General features: G+C 42.0%; 1 protein-coding gene across 3 annotated transcripts in view; it reads left to right on the forward strand.

Moving 5' to 3' along the window:
- Nucleotides 1-24,935, forward strand: part of edil3a (EGF-like repeats and discoidin I-like domains 3a) — a 216,978-nt gene that overhangs the window by 54,954 nt on the left and 137,089 nt on the right. Inside the window, exons 2-3 of one of the 3 annotated variants that reach the window (XM_059550178.1) lie at nucleotides 1,791-1,817; nucleotides 14,492-14,620. In XM_059550178.1, the coding sequence (XP_059406161.1) occupies nucleotides 1,791-1,817; nucleotides 14,492-14,620 (156 nt within the window). Of the gene's footprint in view, nucleotides 1-1,786; nucleotides 1,818-14,491; nucleotides 14,621-24,935 lie in introns of all 3 variants that reach the window. The other 2 variants (XM_059550177.1, XM_059550180.1) reach the window with 2 other exon arrangements.

The following is a 24,935-nucleotide window of genomic DNA, read 5'->3' on the forward strand; positions in this document are numbered from 1 at the left end:
ATGAAATAGGTATGTGCTTCCTGGGTTATTCTTTTGGTGTCAGTCACTGATGTATAAGGCCTGTCAGCCTTTCTCGGTTTATGAAAAATGGAAATTTCATATCTAAATATATATCCTTCTGGACCACAAAACCAGTCATAAGTAGCACAGGTATATTTGTAACAATAGCCAACAATACTGTATGGGTCAAAATTATAGATTTTTTAAATTCCAAAAATCATTAGGATGTTAAGTAAAGATCATGTTCCATGAAGATATTTTGTAAATTTACTACCGTAAATATATCAAAACGTAACTTTTGATTAGTAATATCCATTGCTAAGTCAACTTTGAAGGCGATTTTCCCTGTATATACAGTACAGACCAAAAGTTTGGACACACCTTCTCATTCAAAGAGTTTTCTTTATTTTCATGACTATGAAAATTGTAGATTCACACTGAAGGCATCAAAACTATGAATTAACACATGTGGAATTATATATGGAATTATATACATAACAAAAAAGTGTGAAACAACTGAAAATACGTCATAATCTAGGTTCTTCAAAGTAGCCCCTTTTGCTTTGATTACTGCTTTGCACACTCTTGGCATTCTCTTGATGAGCTTCAAGAGATAGTCACCTGAAATGGTCTTCCAACAGTCTTGAAGGAGTTCCCCGAGAGATGCTTAGTACTTGTTGTCCCTTTTGCCTTCTGTCTGCGGTCCAGCTCATCCCTAAACCATCTCGATTGGGTTCAGGTCCGGGTACTGTGGAGGCCAGGTCATCTGGCGCAGCACCCCATCATTCTCCTTCTTGGGCAAATAGCCCTTGATGCCTTCAGTGTGACTCTACAATTTTCATAGTCATGAAAATAAAGAAAACTATTTGAATGAGAAGGTGTGTCCAAACTTTTGGTCTGTATATAATTATTATTATTTTTGCACTTTCTGATTATAGATTGTCAAATAGTTGTATCTTAGACAAATATTGTCCTATCCTATCCAAACCATATATCAATGGCAGGCTTATTTATTTAGCTTTCAGATTGTGTATAAATCTTAGGCCCTGTCCACACGGACACGGGTATTTTTATAACCGTGACTTTTTTTACGCGGTTCGGCCTTTCGTCCACATGAAAACGCAGTTTCAGGGCACCGAAACCGAACATTTTTGAAAACTACGGCCAGGGTGAGCATTTTCAGAAACGCCGGTTGCAGTGTTGTCGTGTGGACAGTATAACCGGGGTTTTTGCCTTGCGACGTCAGAGTGTGCGCCGTTATCCGCTGTGTTTGACGTCAGATTGTGCGCTGCTGACTGCTTCTGATTGGCCAAGGTGACTTTACAATTTGGGTTATGCTGGTGTGGCATGCTCTTGACAGCACTTGATAGTTTGTTTTTGCGTTTTCATGTGGACGGGATTTTTTTTTTTTAAACGCAGGAGGAAAAACTCCGGTTATAAAAATACCCGTGTCCGTGTGGACTTGGCCTTACTTAAAAAAAATGTATCCTCATGACTGGTTTTTTGGTTCAGGGTCACATACACTGTATATACTGTTTATTTTGCTGTCAGTCCCAAACACTGACTGTGTGTATTTATCCAATGTAGTGTGTGGGACAAAGAAGAACATGGCTGTCTTTCATTGTTTTAATAATTTTTTATGATGATATTTTTGGTGTGACCCAAGTGCACCACTGTTAAACAGCAAATAGCTTTTGTGTTACAAGAGAGGTTATGTCAAAGAGGATTGACCACGTCTCTCTCTTTCTCTCCTTCCTCCCCTCCAATTCCTTCACGACCCTCTATTGCAGCAGATGGTGAGGATCCGACTTCAGCAGGTGGGATATATCTAGATATGGTAATTGTTGTGCTCCCCTCATTTGGCTCATGTATCTCTCTTTGTTGCCCTTCTTTCTACTGTTGTCAGTTTAGGCATGTGTGACCTTCCCTGCATGAAATTCGCACATCTGTTTTAGAGCTCTTCCCTCACCTGTTTCTTCACACCTTCTCAAGATCTCCTCTAATGTCACATCGTTCTTGCTGTGTTATTCTGTCTTATCACCATGACGTTGATGCCCTGAACATCTCAAAACCTGCTGCAGAAACCCTCCTGCTTATGATATATCACCCAGTCTCTTTCCAAATGCTGCTATTCTGATCGCTCGCTCGCAAACAAATTTGGTTGCCGCTACTGGTAGCTTTGCACATTTGCCACTGTGCATACACACACATGGTAACATAAGCCGATTTTTCTCCACCTCCTCTCAATCTCCTTGGCTTCTCAGTATCACACCCATTGATCCCTCTCATCGTGCATGGTAAGCACTTACTCTCAAACCCACTGATCTCTGTCAGCAGAGCTGCTTTGAACTGTGCTCAGACTCTTCTCTCCTGCCTCGTTGTTTTATCGGGTTCCAAGCTTTCAATAAAATGCTCCAGCCCTTCTGTCTTTATGTTCACGGGTGTTCATCTCATATTGCGAACAAGATACACATCTGTGTAGATGGACTAGATTTTTGTGAGATTCATCACGATTAAGATTCTCTTTTATAGCTGTTTCACAAATTTCACATAAGATTTTCCAACACAGATATTCCATCAAATTCTTGTTGGTATCATGGATTTGCCTTATTGACCAGCATAACATTGTTTGGTTTGAAAGGGACTTTAGATTTTATTTTCATCTGACAACAATGGTATACCAAATTTAGTTTATTTAAAGTGTTATTGCTCTTAAAAATGAAAATTATTATGAAAATGTATTAATGCTGTTCCAAACCTGTATGATTTTTTCTTATGTGGAACATCATATCTTGCAAAAGCTTTGAGTGCCTATACAATTCCTATAGCCCTATAAGTGTTATGGTTTCTTCCATTCACATTTCTGTGAAGGCCTTCTCCTTTACCTCAAACAGACCCTGTGGTTACTTAAATGTTTTTTTTTTTTTTCTGTAATAACCACACACACACACACACAAACACACATTTTGTTTCTGTGAATTGTGGGGACTTTCCATAGTCTTCTATTTGTCATGGTGGGCCTACGGTGAGGAGAGAAGAATGAGGAATGAGGAAAACGCAAACGCAAAATCTTTATTGACATGGAGGAATCACATGTAGGACATGGGATCAACGTTTTAAGACGACATGAGGAACTAAGAAATGGTAACACTTAAAATACACAAGACATGACAAGGGGATGACAAGAAACACCTGGGGTCAAAAAACAATAGGAACAGGAAATAGTAAGCCCTCTTCGGGCTGGATTCGGCGGCTGGAGCCAACACTACTCGTTCAAAACGAAAACAAAATGGGGAGAAGGGGCACCGTTTATTATCTTTTTCGGTGCTGTCTTCTGTCAACAGTCTTTATTGACATTGATGAATCACATGTAGGACACGGGATCGACGTTTAAGACAGCACAAGGAACTAAAAAAGGAATTAAGACATGACGAGGGGATGAAGAGAAACACCTGGGATAAATAAACATAATAGGAACCGGAAACAGAAATGACCAAATATGGTCATGGATGGAGAAACTAGGACAAAGGGAACAAAGAACTGGGGAACAAAGCAAGACAAATACTCTGACACTATTACTTTTATACTGACCAAACAGTCAGTTTCCTATGGTACACTTTCAGATAAACATCCTTTGCTATTTTTTAATGTATTTTTAATGTAAAAAAAAAAGTTGTAGCATAAACAAATACACACTTACACACACTGGGAAATACTGTTCACTAAAAAAAACGCTTTTAAAATTATGTTGTCAATCTGACTTTCTTAAATATGTTTTGACAGATTCGAAGAGTATGCATGCATCTTCATTTGAGTCTCTGCAAGTGGACCATAATCAGAAATTAAATCCACAGAGCGGATGAACTTTAGATTGCTGTTTGGTATAGTTTTGATGGGTTTCAGCTATAAAGCTCACATATAATCTGGAATTATTTTGGAGGATTTTATTTTCCACAATCCACAAGGGTTAGAGAAATGACCTCAGTGGGCCTGGAGCATTTGCAGCATTGATTTGAGATTTTAAACCTAGAATTATGACCTATATTGAAGCCTATTTATATATTTCATGTGTGTGTGCAGTTTCATTGGATTCATTGGTATACCGTACGTCCGGTGTGACACTTGAATCAGTAGCTCCTGCAGTATACTGTTCAGACAAGACCCCCAGACTGTCAGTTAAATAGAATAGTACATGTTTGATATTATTATATAGATTAAATGAGATCAAAAGCACTATTAAATAGGTAATCATGGATCTGATGTGTACATTTTATATGCAGCTGGAGAACATTCATCGTAGCCCAATCTGCCCTTATTAGTGTAGTTGCTATAGAGGAGTGTGTTGCATGAATAATACACTTTCTTCTTCCTCCTGGGGAGTTTGAGTGATGGAGCGGGTAAATGCAGCAAACATTAGTATGCCATTATATAACTAAAGGTGGGACTGAGTTCACTGGCCAATATTATGACCCCTTCATCATACACTGACATGCTAAAAGCCCTCTTTTTAAATGCCCTGCTTTTGGCCCGAGCACCACTTTTGTAATCCGAGAAACATAATTTCAATTTGCTCTGCAGTGTGTTTCAACTTTGAAATGGAAAGAGGTGGCTTCTGTTCTTGTGCGGGTACTGTTATACCTGGTAATTGTTATCATCAAACGGCTGGCAATAATTTGATGGCTTTACTTTACACACTGTTGGGAACGTTACTTTAAAAAGTAATTAGTTATAGTTACTCACTACTTGTTCCAAAAAGTAACTGAGTTAGTAACTGAATTACTCTATAATAAAAGTAACTCGTTACCAGGGAAAGTAACTATTTGCGTTACTGTTTAAAAAAAAAAAATTGCTATATGTCAAAGAATTTGTATTTTTTTAGCAGTTTTAACAAGTCAGTTGAAATGAGTAGAACAGACAGGTGTTCGTACATAACTTTCGATATTTATTGCACGTCAACAGACAGCAAGAGTTTTATCCTGCACTTCAAATATTATCTTTGTAAGAAAAGTGTTTTTGGCCACTAGCTTTGTAGATGCGTGTGTTTTTGTGAGATGCTTCATTAAATTATAGTTGCTTACAACGGATGTCGACAAAGTCTTCACTCCTGGACATAATGTACACATTGCATGTACGTTCTTGCCTTTGACCACAATGAATTTGAAGTAGTGCTTATATCTCCACCTTTGAAAATGCCAACTTTTCATCGGATTGCTCCTGACTCGCCATCTCTGCTGCTGCTGCGAAGCTGTTGCTTGTGTGTGTGTGTGTGGCGCCGCTGGCATGTGTGTAAAAACACTGGCTTTGATTGGCTAGCATGAAACACATGACTCTGCCTTAGCCAATCATAATCGCTTATCTCGTTATTAACCCACCTCCTCACTCGCTGTTTGAGCCAGGGTTGCGTTCGGATTATACAGTTTATTCAATCAATGCATAGTAACGCACCGCATTTAACGTCCAGTAATGTTAACGGCGTTGTAACGACGGAAAAAGTAATTAGTTAGATTACCCCGTTACTGAAAAAATAACGTCGTTACCTAACGCCATTCTTTTAAATGGCGTTATTCCAAACACGGACTTCGCATGGCCTTTGGAAAGGCTCAGCATGTACAAGCTCATAATAAAGACAAGCAGGTTACCAGGTTTTTTTTTTACCTCTCAGTGTAATGAACATAGCTTAAACTTATGTCTTGTTATTTTATCTTCAAACAATTTATGTACAATCAGCAGAGGTGGAAAGAGTACAAAAATATTCTACTCAAGTAAAAGTACCGTTACATTAATGAAATTTTACTTAAGTACAAGTAAAAGTACCAGTCTAAAAATCTACTCAAGTAAAAGTAAAAAGTAGCTCATTTAAAATTTACTCAGAGTAAAAATTACTTAGTTACATTTTAACAGTGGGAGGGAGTCAAAATGGGACAGGCCAAGGGTGTCGAACTCAGTTCCTGGAGGGCCACAGTCCTGCACAGTTTAGATTTAACCCTAATTAAACACACCTGATCCAGCTAATCTAATCATTTAGGCTTATTTGAAAACTACATGATATGTGTGCTGGAGCAGGGTCAGAACTAAACTCTGCAGGGCTATGGCCCTCCAGGAACTGAGTATAGGTATATTAATCTCAAACTAGTTGTTTTTAATTAAAGGAATCAGTTATTTAGAATAATAAAACATTTGGGCTGTTACCAGGCAAATCAGTATCAACAAACTCATCTTTTAATGCAGAGGAAATGCAGAAGATTCATTGGAAGTGGCATTTAGATGTATTACACTGTTTAAGGCAGGACAAGAATGCATTTAACCTGCAGTTACAAATGCATGAATAATGTTTTGATATACAAGAGATAAAATGTTGAATACTCATTTGAAATGATAAGAAATTAATTATTTAAAAAAAAATCAAAAGATACTTTATATGTGAAATTAAAATGGCCAGTATGTGTCAGCAAGTCACTGTTAATAAGTGAGTCATTGCGACTGAACCGAATCATTTAAACGGTTGATTCATTCAGGAACGAAACACTGTCACGTTGCTCAGAGACGCAAAACTGTGCTTTGGTGGCTGTGTTTGGAATTATTTTCTGTTGTAGAAATAGAGCTAAAAAAGGCAATATGGTGTCTAAAATGCAAGTCTCTTAATTAACATGTTTACTGAATAGGGTGACCACCTGCTAATAAGCCCAAGTGGGGACAAGGGGTACGTTTCTGAGGGACAATGTGGGACACCCCATGGGCAGACTCACTGATAGTGGTTTACCCATTTCTAGCACATACCACCTTACATGGTATATTAATAATGCCCTATTCCACTAAACATGTGTAATTGCTGATGTATGCTCATGACAGAATTGACAGATGCACTTCCACTTACGATTTACTTTAGCTATTTTATTAATTTTTCATTACAATTTATTCACTTTAAATAAATTATAATATAAAATTATAGGATTAAAATGAATTGTAGTTGCTCAACACCACAGGAAAAGTAAAAAAAAAAAAAAAGTCTGACATCACAACTCAAGGGAAGGGAATTCACTCATTCACTAATCCCTATATAGTGTATGGCAGTTGAGTTCACTATATCAGGAAGGAGTGAATAAATAAATAAGTGAACGGATATATATATATATATATATATATATATTGTAATGCTTTATGTTCATAATCATTAATTGCTATTAAAATAACGCACTGAGAACAAAAATGAACACACATAAACGTTCATAATTATGTATTTATTACTTTTAGTATCTTGACACTTGCTCAAGCAGCGTTTTGAGCTCAGGTAAGATGGTTGTTGAGCGTCCACAGGCGACTGTTAATTTTACATCGGAATACACTACCTGTTATTAACGGAAAAATGTCAATTATCCACCAAATTATCATTTTTGTAAGTTAACAACGATGCCACCTCAGTAAATTAGTCAAATAGTAAACTGAGTTATTGCCTACATAACATATTTTAATATAAATAATGTAGCAAAAACGTTAAAACAGAAATAATAAAGATGTAAACTTCATCTCTCATTCAAACTCGCTCGCTCGCTCTCGCAGTAGCGTGCTGAACTGTCAAGTAATGTTCGTTTGGCTGCCTGGGGCTCGAGGATATAGAGCCATCAACTTTTTTTGAGCAAGCATTGATCTTGCGTGACAGTCTCAATTTGCGGGACGCATGAATTGGGCTTCAAACGCTGTGCGCGCACGCGCTACGCGGGACGGGTGGTCACCCTATTACTGAACTGTTATATATATGTATGTATACATTCATGATGATTTTTGGAGGAAAAGATGGCATTTTTTGTGTGATTTTGGTTTAATATATGAAATTATATAAATATGTGAATTTTCTGCCCCTATATCTTCAATTTTGTGATCATTCTAAATGCATTTTAGGAGACTGAATCACAAAGTGAAAGAACGCACTATAAATGCGCGCACACATCATTAAAACAAAAATAGCACACTCCTCACCACTGTCTTTTTGGCTAATTTGTGCAAAACCTCTTGCTAAAATGTCAAAGCTTCATTTTAACCACCAATGCAACGATGCAATTATTTAGCTTACCTCTACATTCTTGCGAAGGGTAGCAGGGTATGTCTTGTCGAGATTTTATAAGCTGCTACTTCCTAGGCAAGTACAGCTTACACTGCATAATAGAGCATACATATGGCCATGGGTTCACTTCATTTCCTTCGAGTTCAACTTCAGAATATGACGGGGTTTCGTTTTCAGTGGTGTCTGCACCACTAACGCCTGTTTTGACCGTCTGCATCTTTCTTGTGATTTTAGCGCCAGTTTGCTCTCCTGCCCATTATTTACTGCCGTAGTTTCCAGGGAGCGATTTATTTTTTTTATTTTTATTTTTTTTACTCAGTAATTAATCTGTTTTAAAATGTAGCGAAGTACAATACTTCAAACAAAATATACTTAAGTAAAAGTAAAATTACAGATTTAAAAAAGTACTTTAAAAAGTATTAGTACACAAAAAAGCTACTCAATTACAGTAACGCGAGTAAATGTAATTCGTTACTTTCCACCTCTGACAATCAGGTAGATCAATATATACTAAATAGCAACTGCATGATTGCTTGTATTGTTGCAAAATGTCAACTCTATTATTGCCAAACTCTAATCTGCTAAATGAGACTAGAAGGCATGAAGATATTAAGATATTACAAACATTATCATCGTTATTTTTGCAAAGCTGCTTTGAAACAGTGTATTGTTTAAGATCTATACAAAAATTTGACTCCAACTATCTGACTTATTTATTCGTGAGTTGCGATATTCCTTCAGAAATGCAATTATGTCTTGCTAAAGGATTACAAAATAAGCACCCAAATCGGTTGGTCTATCCAAAGTAAACGGTTGCAGGAGTTTTCATTTGGCCATGTCTGTTCTTATCAGCCCTGCATTCTTGGATGGATGTGAGTTGACAGGAGAGAATCTCTAGGCTGTTCTTCTCCTGCCAGACTGCTATCATGGTGACATTTCCATGACATTTCCTGCCTTCCTTTTACACCCTCACCTTGCATATCCAAAAGACTTTCCAAGGTGAGCTTGAACTAACTTCGGCTGCCCTAAGAGATTTTGCTCCCTTGGCATAGAGCTGGATGGCCACAGGTTTATTTATTTTGCCTCTGTTCTGTTTTTACATTAACTAGTTGTTGCATCTGTTCAGTTTAGTCCGCATGTCTTGTCATATATCGTGCATTGGCGGGATTTAGAGAGGGCTCTAAAAGCCCGTGCTTTTCACTGCCAGCCGCAGTTCATAGTGGGAGTGGTGAGTGTACTGGGCAGGAGACGCTGGTAGGAGGCTGATACTGCACTCCCCATAAAGAATGAAGACAGAATTAGGCCACGTACGAGCTGTGTAAGCTCTTACCCTGCAAACTCTGCGAGCTGAACATCTCTTTTAATGTGCCTGCATAGGCATTAATGCGAAGGTATGGTTATTCTGTGGTACAGTGATTCTCGAATAAAGACACAGTGCTCTAAATCACAGCATACCGACACTGCTTCCAACTGAGGGCAGGTGAAATGTGTTCATTTTGAAGTTTAAAGACACATGAAACTTAGTGTCTTGTTACCCAAATTATCAGAACATTCTTTTTTATTATTATTGGAGCATTGTGGGATTTGTCTGTCTGTCATCTGTCTGCCTGCCTGCCGTTCTTTGTTCTGTCGTTCTGTCTTTCTAATGTTCTATCATTCTATATATCTAGCATTCTCTTTGTAGCCATTCAACTTTTTTTTTTTTTACTTTCAAACAAGACTTTGTAAAGCCACTTCATTGTTGATTTGTTAGTAGAAATATGTACATTAGTAAATTAATATGAATTTATTTAAATTTAAATTAATATAATTTAGACTTTCTTGCATTCAAATCCAAATAGCATATTGGCATCCTAATTTCTAAATGTAAATTCACGTTTTAAATGGTTATTTTAAAGGAATTCTTAATTAAATTCTGAATGGCATGTAGCCTTGCAACATACTTTGCATTTGAAAGGTAAAAAGCAGACAACTTGTTTAATTACATTATAATTTCTTACATATTATATACATCGTAGCACATGGTGTAAAAAGCTGAACTGACAATCTCCGAAGACCTTAGTAGTTGGTTTGTCTTCCTGCTTTAAAGACAGCAGTGCTTCATCTCTTTGAAATTTTATTTAGAAATTATTGTATATTATTATTCAAATATTTTTGTATGCACCATGAAGTATGAAAGTATGAATGTAATGATGCTATCAATATTGTGATATCGCAATAGCAAAACTGTCTCTATATTATCGTGGTCACATGATGATATGAAACGATAGGTGTTCGGGCGAAAAATTTTAGTTTTTCAAATATATTTAAAATTCTTATTCTAACATTTTAAAGTTGTGTTTTGGACCATTATGCTTTTGCACAGTATCCGTCAAATGAACTAAAACCTAAAGCAAATGGCATAAAGGGATAATTTGATGTTTATCTGCTTACCCCCAGTGCATCCAAAATGTAGGTGACTTTGTTTCTTCAGTAGAACACAAACTGAGATTATATCAATAATGGAATTATGTAATAATGATTAGTGATTTGTAAATAGTGCAGACTTTTGTATTGATTTTATACTGTTTTTTTAGTTTTTTTTTTTAAGTTTAAGCTTTTATTTCCGAGCTTAAAATAGAAAATCTCAGTTTTTCAATGTGTGCTCAGTGTGCCGGCCCTCACTGTTTAAATGAATAGCTGGCTATAGTGGAAGTATATGTATTCTGCAGTCCCCAGACTCTTAAGATACATACGGGTCATGCACATGACCTCACTGTTTCTCTATGCTCGTGCTGTGCTGTGCTTGATTTTACCTTACAGGAAGTCTGTTTTGAGCTCCAGCTGCTCGCTTACCTCTCTACCTCCCAAACGCTCAGCCCAATCTGCTCATGATAACTTAGACACCTAGAGACTGTCTGAGCCCCTCTCACCTCCATCACCTTCACCTGGAGATCATTTGAGGGAACAGTAATTAAAACACCTACATTACTTCCTCTGCATGCCAAAGTACAATTATCCAGTGGGCTGTTTGTTATATATGATGCTCTATATATGGGGCTGTATGTAATTATCATAGACAGATTGCTTTATTTAGAGACTGCTTTATTTGCATGGACTTCACTAAAAGTCAAATATAGGGGATTCAATCAATGGCTGAAAGGTTTGTTCAGTGAAAACCTGCAAAGGTTCAGACGGCAAAACTGTAATTATTATAATCCAGCCAAGTGATCACCATATCTCCATATTAATGCATTACAATTTCCATACCATTCAAGTGACATTACCCACAATCTGCATAAATGAATACATTAGGGAGTGTAATGCATTTGGGCTGCTTACCTGTCTCACTTCAATGGCGTTTGAGTTGATTCGTATAAGCGAGAGACTAAAATGAATTCACTTTGGGCAATTTAGTAGGGAGCGTCCATCAGAGAGTGATTAATTGCACAGGAAACATTGGACGATTTGATGTGTTTAACCGCTGCTGAGGTTTTACTATGCTGCATTGGAACCGGGCTCTTCTGATAGATTGGCTTCCATTGTGACTTGTCGGAAAATCGGGATGCGTGCGCCAGCCAACATCAATTACTTTCCTACCACAATCAAACCGCCCAACAACGGCTGACATTCTTGGTGAACCCCCTGACTTGCGCCACAAAAGGGAACAGCACAGAGCACAAAGCTTTGTTTCATCGGCCACAATGCCTGGCAATGTCTCTCAGGAACGTGTGCAAATGTGGCGTATGTCCCCCACCCTCCTTCCTTTCTCCCGCTCCCGCTCCCTTTTCTCCTTCTCATACTGTCTCCCTCCTTCCCTGTCTTGCTATCCCCTATTCTGACTTCCATCTCTCTGGAGATAGAGAGGAGGCTGTCACAAAGCTTTGTGCGGTTATAGATCGTCATGTCAGAATGCAGGCATAGCTGTCACCCTCTCCTTCAGGATGCAGAGGGCTTTTAATAGAGTTCTGGCAAGGTTATTACATGGTGTGTCCCTTTAATTAGCTACTAGTCTCATTATAGCTGAGTTGCAGTACTGGAATTCACAAATGTTGATAGAGTTACCCTCTGTGGCACATTTCTCCAAGGTTTTAATTTAGTTTTAATTTATTTCATTTTAGTTATTTTTGCACTTCAAGTTAAATTAAATATATAAAATTGAAATAATAATATAATTAATATATTATAAATTGAAATATTGCCTTGATATCTAGCTGAGCTTTGTATAATATGCCGATTTGGTGCTCATAAGAAACATTTTTTATTTATTGATTTTATTATTTTTATTATTACTAATGTTGAAAACATGCATAATATTTTTGTGAAAACCATGGTGCCTTTTTTATATTTTGTTGAATAGAAAATTCAAATGTAGAACATGATCACATAGATTATTATTAAATTATTTTTAAACAAATTGGGAGATTATTGAGGCAAAGGTTGTAGTTAATGGTGTGTTAATAGCGAGAATTGGACCTTAAAATAAAGCCTGTCGAATAACGGTATTGAAATCTATCAATCAATCAAACAACCATGCAATCAATCTTACTTTTTTGTTTTACGGTAGTGTTTCCCTCAAAGATCATACTGTCACATAATAAAACATTTTCAAGACTCTCATCCAGAGTTGCTCTGCTTAGGGACAAAATTTAATTTCTGTCTTTTGAAATTTACATTTAGTCTGTCTTTGCACTTAAGAGCACATTGATCATGTGTCTCTACATCTCTCTACTCCACCCAAGCTCTCCTGTAGAACTTGCTGCTGATATTTTGAAAGATTAAACTGACTGCCCTGCAATTTCATCAAGAAACGTTTGACAGCATGCAACCCGATGCAGGCACTCTAATGTTTTAAACATCAGTATTGTATTGATAGGCCATGAGATATGGGCCCTCCGGGGGGTTCTTATGAGGTTCACTTGCTTGCAAATGCAGGATTTGGGAAGACTAAGAGATTAGAAACTACTCTAGAACAATCAGTCCAGTGCTTGAATGTTGTTTTAAAAGCTTTTAGTGGAATCAGCATTTTGATTGGTCATTCATGACTTCACAACAGTTTCATTATTATAATTTTTTTTCAAGGCAACAGATGAAATAAAAGTGGGTTTTCCATTTGTTCATTTGGAGCAGAGAGACTCAGACCATTAGGAGCCAATATATGAAAACATACAATAAAGTGTTTTTTAACAATATTGTTTAATTAATATAAAAAATACAGAAATATTGCCTATATAATATAACATGCATACTAATATGATACAAAAAATCAAGTAGCACAACTGTTTTCAATATTGATGATAATAATAATAAGAAATGTTTCTTGTGCACCAAATCAGTATATTAGAATGATCTCTGAAGGATCATGTGACAGTGAAGACTGGAGTAATGATGAAAATTCAACTTTGCATCACAGGAATAATTTTAATTAAATAAATGTAACCTTAACGAGCATAAGAGCTGTCTTTCAAAATTATAAAAAATAAAAATAAGAAACTTACAGATCCCAAACTTTTGAACGGTAGTATAAATTCCTATATTAATAGATAAATATGTCCGAATTACACAAATATTACACAAATACAAACAACACAAAATGATTTGAATTGAGATTTACATGTAATTGCACAGAAACAATCTAAATAGACAGATTAACTTTTTAAATCCTCTCAGAATATTTACTTAAATTAAGTCAAGAATTTTTACTCTAAAAAGCCTGTAATCACTTCATATTTTACAGTGTGAAAGAGTGATAAAAACCAGAACCAGTGAAACCAGAATGAGTTGGAGACAATTTTCCTCCCAAATCGCATTACAACAATAGTACATATGCCAGATATTACATAGTTACATAACATATGCCATATGTGCCATACCTTTAGTGAATCCATCTTTCACAAAAATGTAATTAAACTTGCATCCTATCAAAGAGCATTGCTCCCGTAACCTTACTTTGACCTTTACTCATCTACTAATTTCTGCTGCAATTTAACTCATTGACTGATTATAACAATTGAGTGAAATGCCAGCACTTGCTCGTTCTCTTTCTTTCAGTCTCTGTCTTTGTCTCTCTCTCTCTGTCTGTGTGTTGACACAGTGCCAGGAAAGGTAATACGGTGCCCATGATATCATTTATCCCTCAAGCTGCCCCATGGTGACCTCAGCAAGTGATGCTTATACTTACATTTCTCTCTTTCTCACTGCGACTCTGTCTCGTTTCATTCTTTCCTTATGTGTGCTCAGTCATTTATCTTTTTTCCCCCTCTGTATGCCACAGCAGTTGTTACTTGAACCACTGTAGACAGAGATGCAAGCGCTTACACTGCAGGCCAAGTTATAAACTGCTGATGTCTGTTTCTAACACATCTGTTTATCTAACCCATCACGTGGGTTGTGAACACATGCATCAAAAACACTTCAGTTCGCTTGCTCATTTCTATTTTGTCTAAATTACAGGACCCTGCCATCCAAACCCTTGTCACAATGGAGGCACCTGTGAAATCAGTGAAACATTCAGGGGTGACACATTCATTGGATATGTCTGCAAGTGCCCATCAGGCTTCAACGGAATCCACTGCCAACACAGTAAGTTCATATGCTGACTGTATAGCACTGTTTCTGCTTAATTTTAATTTGGGATGGGATGTTAAATGAGTGCTATAGTTGCATTCATTTGAAACACATTCATTTGTACACATGAATGCATTTTATGTAAACTTGTCCAATTGCAGATGGATCTGAAACCAGCCTAATATTGTGTTTACTCTGCAGAGAATGTGTTTAATCTATATCAGGGTTGGGTGATATGATGATATTAACGTTTATCGACAATGTTTCAGAAGTACTTTGATGTTGATGTCAACAATATCAACATTATCGAAAAAAAAACAAAAAAAAGTTGCAAAAATATTTTACATTAGCACCATAGTCACCATACAGGACTTTTTTGCATACAATAATGAAATAATTTAGTAGGAGAGTTAGGAATCGAAAAGCTATTCCAATTACTTGTTATAAAATTACATTTTGATGATTCTTCTCGATTTCTGTATGCACATTTATTGTGATTTAAAAAGATTCAACTGCAAGAAGATGAAAAAGAACTCACTCCTGAATACCGTATTTTCTGCACTATAAGGAGCACCAGATTATAAGGCGCACCTTCAATGAATGACCTATTTTAGAACTTTTTTCATATATAAGGTGCACCGGATTATAAGGCTATATATACTATAAGGCTATATACTATAAGAATAGAAGATACTGCAGTCAAATGTTTGACTGAGTTTGCGTTATGCATCCACTAGATGGAGCTGTGCTAAAGGGATTGTCAACATTTTGACAGAGCGCCTTGATCCATATATAAGGTGCTCTGGATTAAAAGGCGCACTGTCGTTTTTTAGAAAATTAAAGGCTTTTAAGTGCATCTTATAGTGCGGAAAATACGGTAGGTTAGGTTCTGTTTCGGTTCCGAAAACGGTTCTGGTGCGACACGTCACCAAGCGCTGTGAGCAGCCTTGTACGGTGTTCTGACGATTCGGAATTTCCCGTAAAGGACTTATTTAAATATCAACTTTAAAGCACATGCTGATTGATGGACTAGCATTACTCAACATTACGTACTACCTTCCAGCAACACTACATTCAATAATGGTAAAAAAAAAAAAAAACACATAATACAAACCCGATTCCAAAAAAGTTGGGACACTGTACAATTTGTGAATAAAAACAGAATGCAATGATGTGGATGTTTCAAGCTTATTATGGTTGTGTAACTGGACAGACAATAGTAAATAAGACTCACAACACAGATTGAGACTGACAACACACAGAGAGCTTGCTGAAATGGCAGAAGGCTAATGCCAGCACTGCCGCACATGTTTTTAAGCTTCCTGGTGGATGACGTCATCTGCTTATGACGTCTTGCCTTTCCATTGGGAGTATAACACGTGTGATTCAGAGTGTGGTCACGCAGAGGGCATTTCCCATAGCTTTCGAAGCAACTCACGTTCCTGAAGAGGAACCACAAGCATGACAGATGTATATATATTTAAAAGACACAAACAGCGCACATTTCAGTGTAATTTTTTTACAGATTTTTTTAAACCAATATAATAATATAATATAATTGTTTAATTAAGCTGAAATGTAGAACTATAAATTCTGAATTCATTTGCAACATAACTATAAAGTTTTGTTGCAAACTGATGAAGACTTAGGCTTCTCAGCTCGGCCTCGCACGCGTTCTGAGTTTCAGCAGCCCAACACTGAATTGCCTATTATATTCTGGGCTTAAAGTTTTTACTCAAAATTCTTTTTAATCCTTGCATGATTTTACTCATAGGCCTACATAATGAATATCAAATACATTACAGCTTGACTACAAGTTTAAAAACAATGCTGCAGTTGTTATAATTAAGGAAATCAAACTTACCTGTGTCTACACAGGCGATAATGCCAAAAAGAAAGAGAAACACCAGAAAATAGGCATATTTTATTCAAGACATTATTATATGATATCAAATTCATGCATTTATCATTATTACAATCACCGCCAGAATGTCCAACTTCACCATGCTGAACTTAAAATTGAGTTTTATTATTTATTTGTCCTCGTCACAAAACTAAATTAATTTCAAAAACAAATTTTATTAGAACAGAGGGGGAATTATTAAACACCAAAATAACAGCAAAACGTCTCAAGGTTACGAATGTAACCCTGGTTCCTTGAAGGAACGAGACGCTGCGTCACAGAGCCATACTCCCGGCACCCCTGCCGGCGCTTGCTTCCCTACTCGAAGCTGAAGCCAGCTGCACGGCACGTGCTTTTATAGCTTCCTGGTCACTACGTCACCCCGCCCGTGACGTCACGCCCTTCCATTGGACAGATTGCACACGATATTCAGAGTCGGTCTCGTAATTTTGTATTTTTGTAAAGCGCATTTGCAGCAGTACACAGCCATAGGCGAGACGGCTCGCTCGCTCACTGGCTTGTTCTGCGGCAACTGCACAGCCTATCGAGCGCAGGCTGATGCAACATCAGACCAATAAGGGCGCTTCGCGCCCTTCTTGCCACTTCCCGCCGAAACGGGTGTGGCCCAACCTATAAAAGGAGCTCGAAAAGGCTGACTCACCTGATTTTTCATCTCTTCAGCGAAGCTCACGCATCGCTGGATCACGAGGAAGCAAGCGCCGTCTGGAAGAGCATATCAGCAGGACGAGCCATCCTGAAGCCGCTGGCACCGCCGCCTTCCACTGCCGTTCCTGCTGCGCTATCCGGCGCCCATATCCTTTATAATCCTTGTTCTGTGATAATCTGTGTGTGTGTTCGCCCTGCGACGCACATTCACAAAAGAGCTGCGTCTTTTTAAAGATGCCTTCGTGCGGCTCGTGCAGAACCCCGCTCAGCGAAGGAGATCGTCATGTCATCTGCGTCTCCTGTCTGGGTGAAGACCATGCAGCGCTCGCGCTCGCTGATGGCGGATGTCCTCATTGCGAGCTGATGCCTATGGTGACTCTGAGGACTCGCCTGGCATACTTCTTGAAGCCTGCATCATCCGCTGCGCCGCAGCGCCGTAAGAAGCGCCGCTCGCAGCGCCTACCAGAACCGCCTCCAGCTCGGCCGAGCTCGCCGGTTCCCTCCGCTTCGCCGGTCTCCCCTGCATCGCTTCCCGATGCTCAGTGTCCGCTGCTTGCCGACGCGTCATCGGAGGAAGTGGATCTCAGGCCCGCGTCGGAGGAAGAAGACACGTGCTCTCTGCTTGCTTCGGGCAGTGAGGGTTGGACGAGCTCCGTGGATCTCGCGCCAGCTGCTCAGAGGCCCAGCAGACGGGGGGATATCGATAAGGAGCTGATGCGTGTACTCTCGTTGGCCGCGGCGAGCCTCGGCCTCGAGTGGTCTGCACCAGCGCCCCCTTCACGTTCCCGGCTGGATGGTAGCTATCTTCCGGATGAGCGCTCTTCCTCAAGCTCAAAACACGCCCCTTTTCTTCCTGAGCTTCACGAAGAAGTGGCGAAGGCTTGGGACGCTCCATTCTCGGCGAGAATCCGCTCATCTGTTTCGCCAGCATTCTCCACACTGGACGGTGCTAAGAACAGAGGCTACCTGTCACTTCCGCCGGTGGAACAGGCTATAGCAGCGCACCTTTGCCCGCCCTCTGCTGGACGGCGGACTAAGGCGGCGTTGCCATCCAAAGCCTGCCGCATGACGTCATCGCTGCTCACACGGATATTCTCTGCTGCTGGGCAGGCTGCGTCTGCGTTACACACCATGGCGACGCTACAGATTTTCCAGGGCGATCTTCTCCGCAAGCTGGATGAGATGGGACCTGAAGCGATCTGTCTCGCGGATCTGAGGAGTGCTTCGGATCTCTCCCTCCGCGCTGCTAAGTCCGCTGCACAGGCCATGGGACGGGTTATGGCTTCCGCTACGGTGGCTGAGAGGCATTTGTGGCTGACGCTTTCTGACATCAAGGAGTCTGAGCGCGCTGCGTTTCTTGACGCTCCGCTAACTCCTGCCGGCCTCTTTGGATCTTCCGTCAACGAGTTTGTGGAGAGATTCGCCGAGGACCAGAAAGCTTCACAGGCGTTCAAGCACTTCTTGCCGAAGCGCTCCAGTTCTGCAGCTAGCCGCTCTAGACCGGCCCCACAGAGCTCTCAGTCACGCCCACCGCCTCCTGCTGCGCCATCACGACAGCGTCAGCAACGCAGCTCGGGACCCCGTTCTCGCTCTTCGAGCCGTCGCCCCGCGCCGCGGGAGCCGCGGCAGAGGATTGCGGTGAAGCCAGAAGCCCCGAAAGCATCCTAGCACTGCTGGGAAAGCGCCGGTGTTCGAGTTCCGCTGCGGCCGAGCTCTCACCCAAGCGCGCCGCTGTTGCAGTTCCAAGAGTTGCGACTGCCTCAGTGTTTTCTGCAATGCGCAAGCCTGCACGAGTGCCCGCTTGCCTGCACACAAAAGCCGTTATCACGGCTACCCAGATGTTTCACAAAAACAGCGTTTTTTCTGGTGTCCCGGCCACGGCCGATGGTGCTATAAATGTTGTGACGATGCCCACTCCTCAGTGCCCATCTCCACATGTAAGCACAGCCCTACACACAGGGCCTGCGCTCATAATGTCGACTCAAGTCGGTCGCGCACACTACATAGTAAACGTGCCCACCCCTCAGTGCCCACAATTACTATGTCACACGCGTCATGCGGTTTCTGTAAAAACGAAACCCGTGCACGCTCGTCCGGCCACGGCCGATGGTGCTTTAAATGCAGTGACGATGCCCACTACCCAGTGCCCATCCCCACATGTAAGCACAGCCCTGCACACAGGGCGGGCGCACATAAGATCGACACAGATCGGTCGAGCGCGCCGCATAGTAAACGTGCCCACTTCCCAGTGCCCACATACACTATGTCACTTACGGCGCGGGGCTCCTGTAAAAACGAGGCCCGTGCACGTACATTCTGCACAGGCAGACGGCGAGTTGGAAGTGGTAAAAGTGCACACATGCAGCCCACGGTTACTCGCAGATATATTGAGTCCCACGGGACCCGCTCAGCCTCCCTCCAGTCGGTTAAGCGCCGGAACGGGGTCGAGGATGAGCGATCTGCCCGCTGTGATCAGCGCGCTCCCCGCCTCAGATGCACAGCACACTCGAGCGCCGCCGTTGCCCAGTCAACAGAGCGCGTGTCACATCCAGCCCTTAGCCATTCATGCAAATGCATGGTCAGCGCTTCCAGGGGTTTCGGATTGGGTGCTAGGCATTATAAAGAGAGGCTACTCGCTACAGTTTTCTCGACGCCCACCGCGCTTCTCAGCGCGCGTCGAAACTACGGTCAAAACAGAAGTAGCACACATACTTCGGGCCGAAATATCGAAACTGTTGAGCAAAGGGGCTGTAGAGCCTGTGTCTCAAGCTCAAAGCGAGGGGGGGCTGTACAGCAGATACTTTCTGGTGCCCAAGAGAGACGGGGGTCTCAGGCCCATACTGGATCTAAGGCAGCTGAACAAGGCATTGATGAAACGCAGTTTCAAAATGCTCACGACCAGGAAGCTCCTCGCGCAGATTCGCGGAGGGGACTGGTTTATGTCAATAGATCTGAAGGACGCGTATTTTCAAATACAGATAGCGTCAAACCACAGGCGGTTTTTGAGATTCGCCTTCGAGGGCCAGGCATACCAGTTTGCAGTCCTGCCATTCGGCTTGTCCGTAGCTCCTCGTACGTTTACGAGGTGCATGGATGCAGCGCTCGCTCCTCTCAGACTCAGAGGCATACGAGTGCTGAATTATTTGGACGACTGGCTAGTTCTGGCCCAATCACGAGCGGAGCTCGTGGACCACAGGGCTGTTTTACTCGATCACCTCGAGAAGCTCGGCCTCAGTGTCAATTGGGCGAAGAGTTCGCTGAACCCCAGTCAGACGATCCTGTTTCTGGGTATAGTTCTGGACTCGTGTTCCATGACGGCGCGACTGTCACCACAGCGCACGATGGGCATTCAGCGCGCAGCGAGTTCTTTCCGCTGCGGCGCGACTGTGTCGCTCAAACACTGTCAAAGGATGCTGGGTCTCATGGCCTCAGCATCTCCGGTTCTGCGGCTGGGCCTGCTCCGCATGCGCCCCCTGCAGTTCTGGCTGAAGGCTCGGGTGCCGCGCAGAGCGTGGCCGTCTGGCCGGCTGCATTTCAAGGTCGATCAGAGCTGTGTTGCGGCTCTAGCACCTTGGACAGCGAACGGCTGGTACCGATCAGGTGTAAGCCTGGGGACTTCCCCGAGTGTGAAAATGGTGTCGACGGACGCCTCCACTTCGGGATGGGGAGCGCTGCTCGAAGGCAGACCGTCCTTTGGCCTATGGTCAGAACGGGAAAAGCTCCATCATATCAACTGCCTGGAAATGCTGGCAGTGGAGAATGCGCTGACGCGCTTTTGTCCCCATATCAAGGATCACCACGTCGTAGTCCGTTCGGACAACATGTCCGTGGTGTCCTACATAAATCGCCAGGGCGGTCTCGGGTCCCGAAACCTGTACAGGCTGACGGAACGCCTCCTGATTTGGGCTCAACGCAACGTGCGCTCGCTGAGAGCGGTGCATGTGCCTGGACTGCAGAATCTGGGTCCAGACAGGCTGTCCAGAGGCAATGTCCCTACGGGCGAATGGTCTCTACACCCGCAAACAGTTCGGCTGTTGTGGGAGAGATTTGGCATGGCGGAGGTGGACCTCTTTGCGTCCCACGAAAACGCTCACTGCCCCGCATTCTTTTCCAAGAACGAAAGCGCGCTGTCACGGAAATGGCCGTGCTGCCCGCTTTATGCGTTCCCTCCCGTCTCCCTCCTTCCGCAGGTGATAGAACGGGTGAGAGAAACGAGATGTTCAATACTGCTTGTGGCACATCTTTGGAAGAACCAACCATGGTTCCCAGATTTGATGCAATTAGCAGATGTCGCCCCATGGCCGGTACCGTTGAGGAGAGATCTCCTCTCGCAGGCCAGGGGCTCGATTTGGCACCCTCAACCGGAGTTGTGGTCCCTCCATGTATGGGCACTCAACGGTTACCCGCTGATCTCGCAGTGGGAGTGCTAAATACCATTACTCAGGCTAGAGCTCCGTCGACACGACGTCTGTATGCCTCGAAGTGGTCGGTGTTCTCCAGCTGGTGCACAGCTCGAGGTTATTCACCCCTTAGTTGTGAGGTGACGGAGGTCCTCTCCTTCCTACAGGAGCTGTTGGATAAGGGCAGAGCCCCATCCACGCTCAAAGTTTATGTGGCGGCCATCGCGGCATTTTCTGAAACGGCGTCCGGTCAGTCAATAGGAAGGAACGATTTAGTCATCCGGTTCCTCAGAGGAGCTAGGAGGCTGAATCCTCCCAGACCTCCGTCAGTCCCTATGTGGGACCTCGCGGCGGTTTTGGAGGCCTTGAAGGGTCCCCCTTTTGAGCCTATCCAATCGGTTAGCCTTCAGCATCTGTCGTTCAAGACAGTATTCTTGTTGGCTCTCGCTTCTGTGAAGCGTGTGGGTGATTTGCACGCGCTCTCGGTGAGCCAGTCGTGCTTGGAGTTTGGGCCCAATGACTCAAGGGTCATACTCAAACCTAGGCACGGTTATGTGCCGAAATCCCTCAACACACCGTTTCGGGCTCAGGTTATTGCCCTGTCCGCCCTGCCGGTGTCAGGGGAGGATGGAGACTCGAGTCTTCTTTGCCCTGTCAGGGTTTTAAGAGCTTATGTGTCTCGCTCTGCTGCCTTTCGGCAGACGGAGCAGCTATTTGTCTCATTCGGTGGACGTTCCAAAGGAATGGCTGTTTCGAGACAGACTCTATCCAGATGGATAGTTGACGCCATAGCGTTAGCTTACGCTTCCAGGGGCCTTCAGTGCCCGTTGGGCGTCAGAGCACACTCCACAAGAGGCGTCGCCTCATCGTGGGCGTGGTCTACTGGGATCTCCTTGCAGGATATATGTATGGCGGCGGGTTGGGCCTCGCCGTCTACATTTATCAGGTTCTATAACCTGGAGGTTCCCGCCTTGCAAGCAAGGCTGCTGTCGGTATAGAAGAATCAGGGCCCTGAGGGGAATTCTGAATTCATGAGCGCTAGGCGCTGCCGACTGTTATATGGGCAGTATTGCGTAAGACCCGCATTGCCACATTGGTCAGGCCTTGCCTCGGCTGTGTGATGTCATATTGCCGCATCTACGGATGCTGCTAGATATGGGACGGAGGGTTTTTCCCCCTTTTTTCTGTCCCGGACTCTCTGTGAGTCCCTCAGGTGACTGTGCACTGTATATCCTGGGCGTTGCTTCAGGTTTATCGGTGTGTGATCCCTGCGCGCACGGCGTTTTACATCGGGTTCCCGTAGCGTCTTAGCTAAGACGCAGTACGAGAGAGCTCTCGTAAGAGAACGTACTCGGTTACTAAACGTAACCTCGGTTCTCTCTAGAAGAGCGAACGAGTACTGCGTTCTCTGCCGTGCGTACGATTCACTCTGGTTCGCTTCGGCGATGAAATAAATCAGGTGAGTCAGCCTTTTCGAGCTCCTTTTATAGGTTGGGCCACAGCTGTTTCGGCGGGAAGTGGCAAGAAGGGCGCGAAGCGCCCTTATTGGTCTGATGTTGCATCAGCCTGCGCTCGATAGGCTGTGCAGTTGCCGCAGAACAAGCCAGTGAGCGAGCGAGCCGTCTCGCCTATGGCTGTGTACTGCTGCAAATGCGCTTTACAAAAATACAAAATTAAGGATAATTTTTTGCTTCAGTATTTCGTGAAAAGAGACTTTTCCCGTAGCGTCTTAGCTAAGACGCAGTACTCGTTCGCTCTTCTAGAGAGAACCGAGGTTACGTTTAGTAACCGAGTACGTTTATGTTGCATGTCAGCAATGTTGTCTTGGCGGGGGCGGGGCGTGGTGGAGGTGGGGCTTAGGTAGACGATATTCTCGGATATCACAATATTTTTGTCAATTATACGATAAGATATTTCTTGCGTATCTCCCATTGTTAGTCTAGATATTTTTTTGTTTGTTTTTTCAGCACATGGTCAATGTATACACACAATGGGCTCGGTGCACAAGATGGCGCCGGTGAGCTTCAGCTATGCGAGTGTATGCATACTTCCGGTCTTGCGATGCTCGCATTTACTATAAGGGAAACTTACGAAACTTGGCTAGATGTATATAATCAATGATTTTTTAATTTAACAGCGGATAGTGGTATATCAAAGACATAGGGAAACATTCTCCCTACATTTTTGCGTACCGTATTTTCCGGACTATAAGTCGCACTTTTTTCATAGTTTGGTTGGTTTTCATAGTCAGGTGCGACTTATTTATCAAAATTAATTTGACATGAACCGAGAGAAATGAACCAAGAGAAATGAACCAATAGAAAACATTACCATCTCCAGCCGCGAGAGGGCGCTCTATGCTTCTCAGTGCTCCTGTAGTCTACTGTACACTGAGCAGCATAGAGTGCCCTCTCGCGGCTGTAGACGGTAATGTTTTCTCTTGGTTCTTGGTTCTAAATAAATGCGACTTAAAGTCCAGCGCGAGTTATATATGTTTTTTTCCTCATCATGACGTATTTTTGGACTGATGCGACTTATACTCAGGTGCGACTTATAGTCCGAAAAATACGGTACTTCTGTGTGGAAATTCATCAAGATACAATGCGGAGATTGCTTTATTTTTCTGTTGATTATGCGGATCAGCGTCGACATCAGGTTAATCAGTCCACAGGGATTTCTTCTTTCAAACACAAACCACTCAAATATGCAATACTTTACATCTTCGAAGAGCTGATTTTGTTCTGACTGTTATGTAAGATCAAGATTTCTGACTGTCAAACGAGACGCACAGAGATTTCTGATAAAGCATGTTTTATTAACTTTATTTGATAACATAATTTATAACTGTAACTGTACAATTAAACGTAATGTAATTATGGTAGGTTTGCATTAATTAAAAGATCGCTGTTTGCATTCATGTGTGTTTTTATCAATGTTTATTTGTTTTGTGAAAGATCTGCAGCATAAATCATTATCTGACTGACATAAATCATTATCCGAGCAGCGCAGGTATATTGTTATTCTTTTGCATTAATTATCAGATAAAACAGATATTAAAATTAGTAATGTATTAGTCAATTGTGTAAAATAATAAAATATGTTGTGAAAATAATGAAGTACTTATTGTATATATAACTGCAAAGCATCCAAAATATAAGCAATACAGCACACACTCTAGCACAATGCATTTTTTTTATCACTCATCTCATGACAAATGTCATTAACTGCATCACAAAAATTTGTTGCTGTTTTTTATGTTCTTAATTTCTTGGAAGCATTTCTGAACTTTTTGCTGCTTTCAATGCTGTCTCTGGCACAAGAGAGTTTCTCAGCTCCCAAAGGAAATAATTAAAAATACCTG

Source organism: Carassius carassius, chromosome 5 (genome assembly GCF_963082965.1).
Source record: "Carassius carassius chromosome 5, fCarCar2.1, whole genome shotgun sequence".
In the NCBI taxonomy this organism is placed as follows: domain Eukaryota; kingdom Metazoa; phylum Chordata; class Actinopteri; order Cypriniformes; family Cyprinidae; genus Carassius; species Carassius carassius.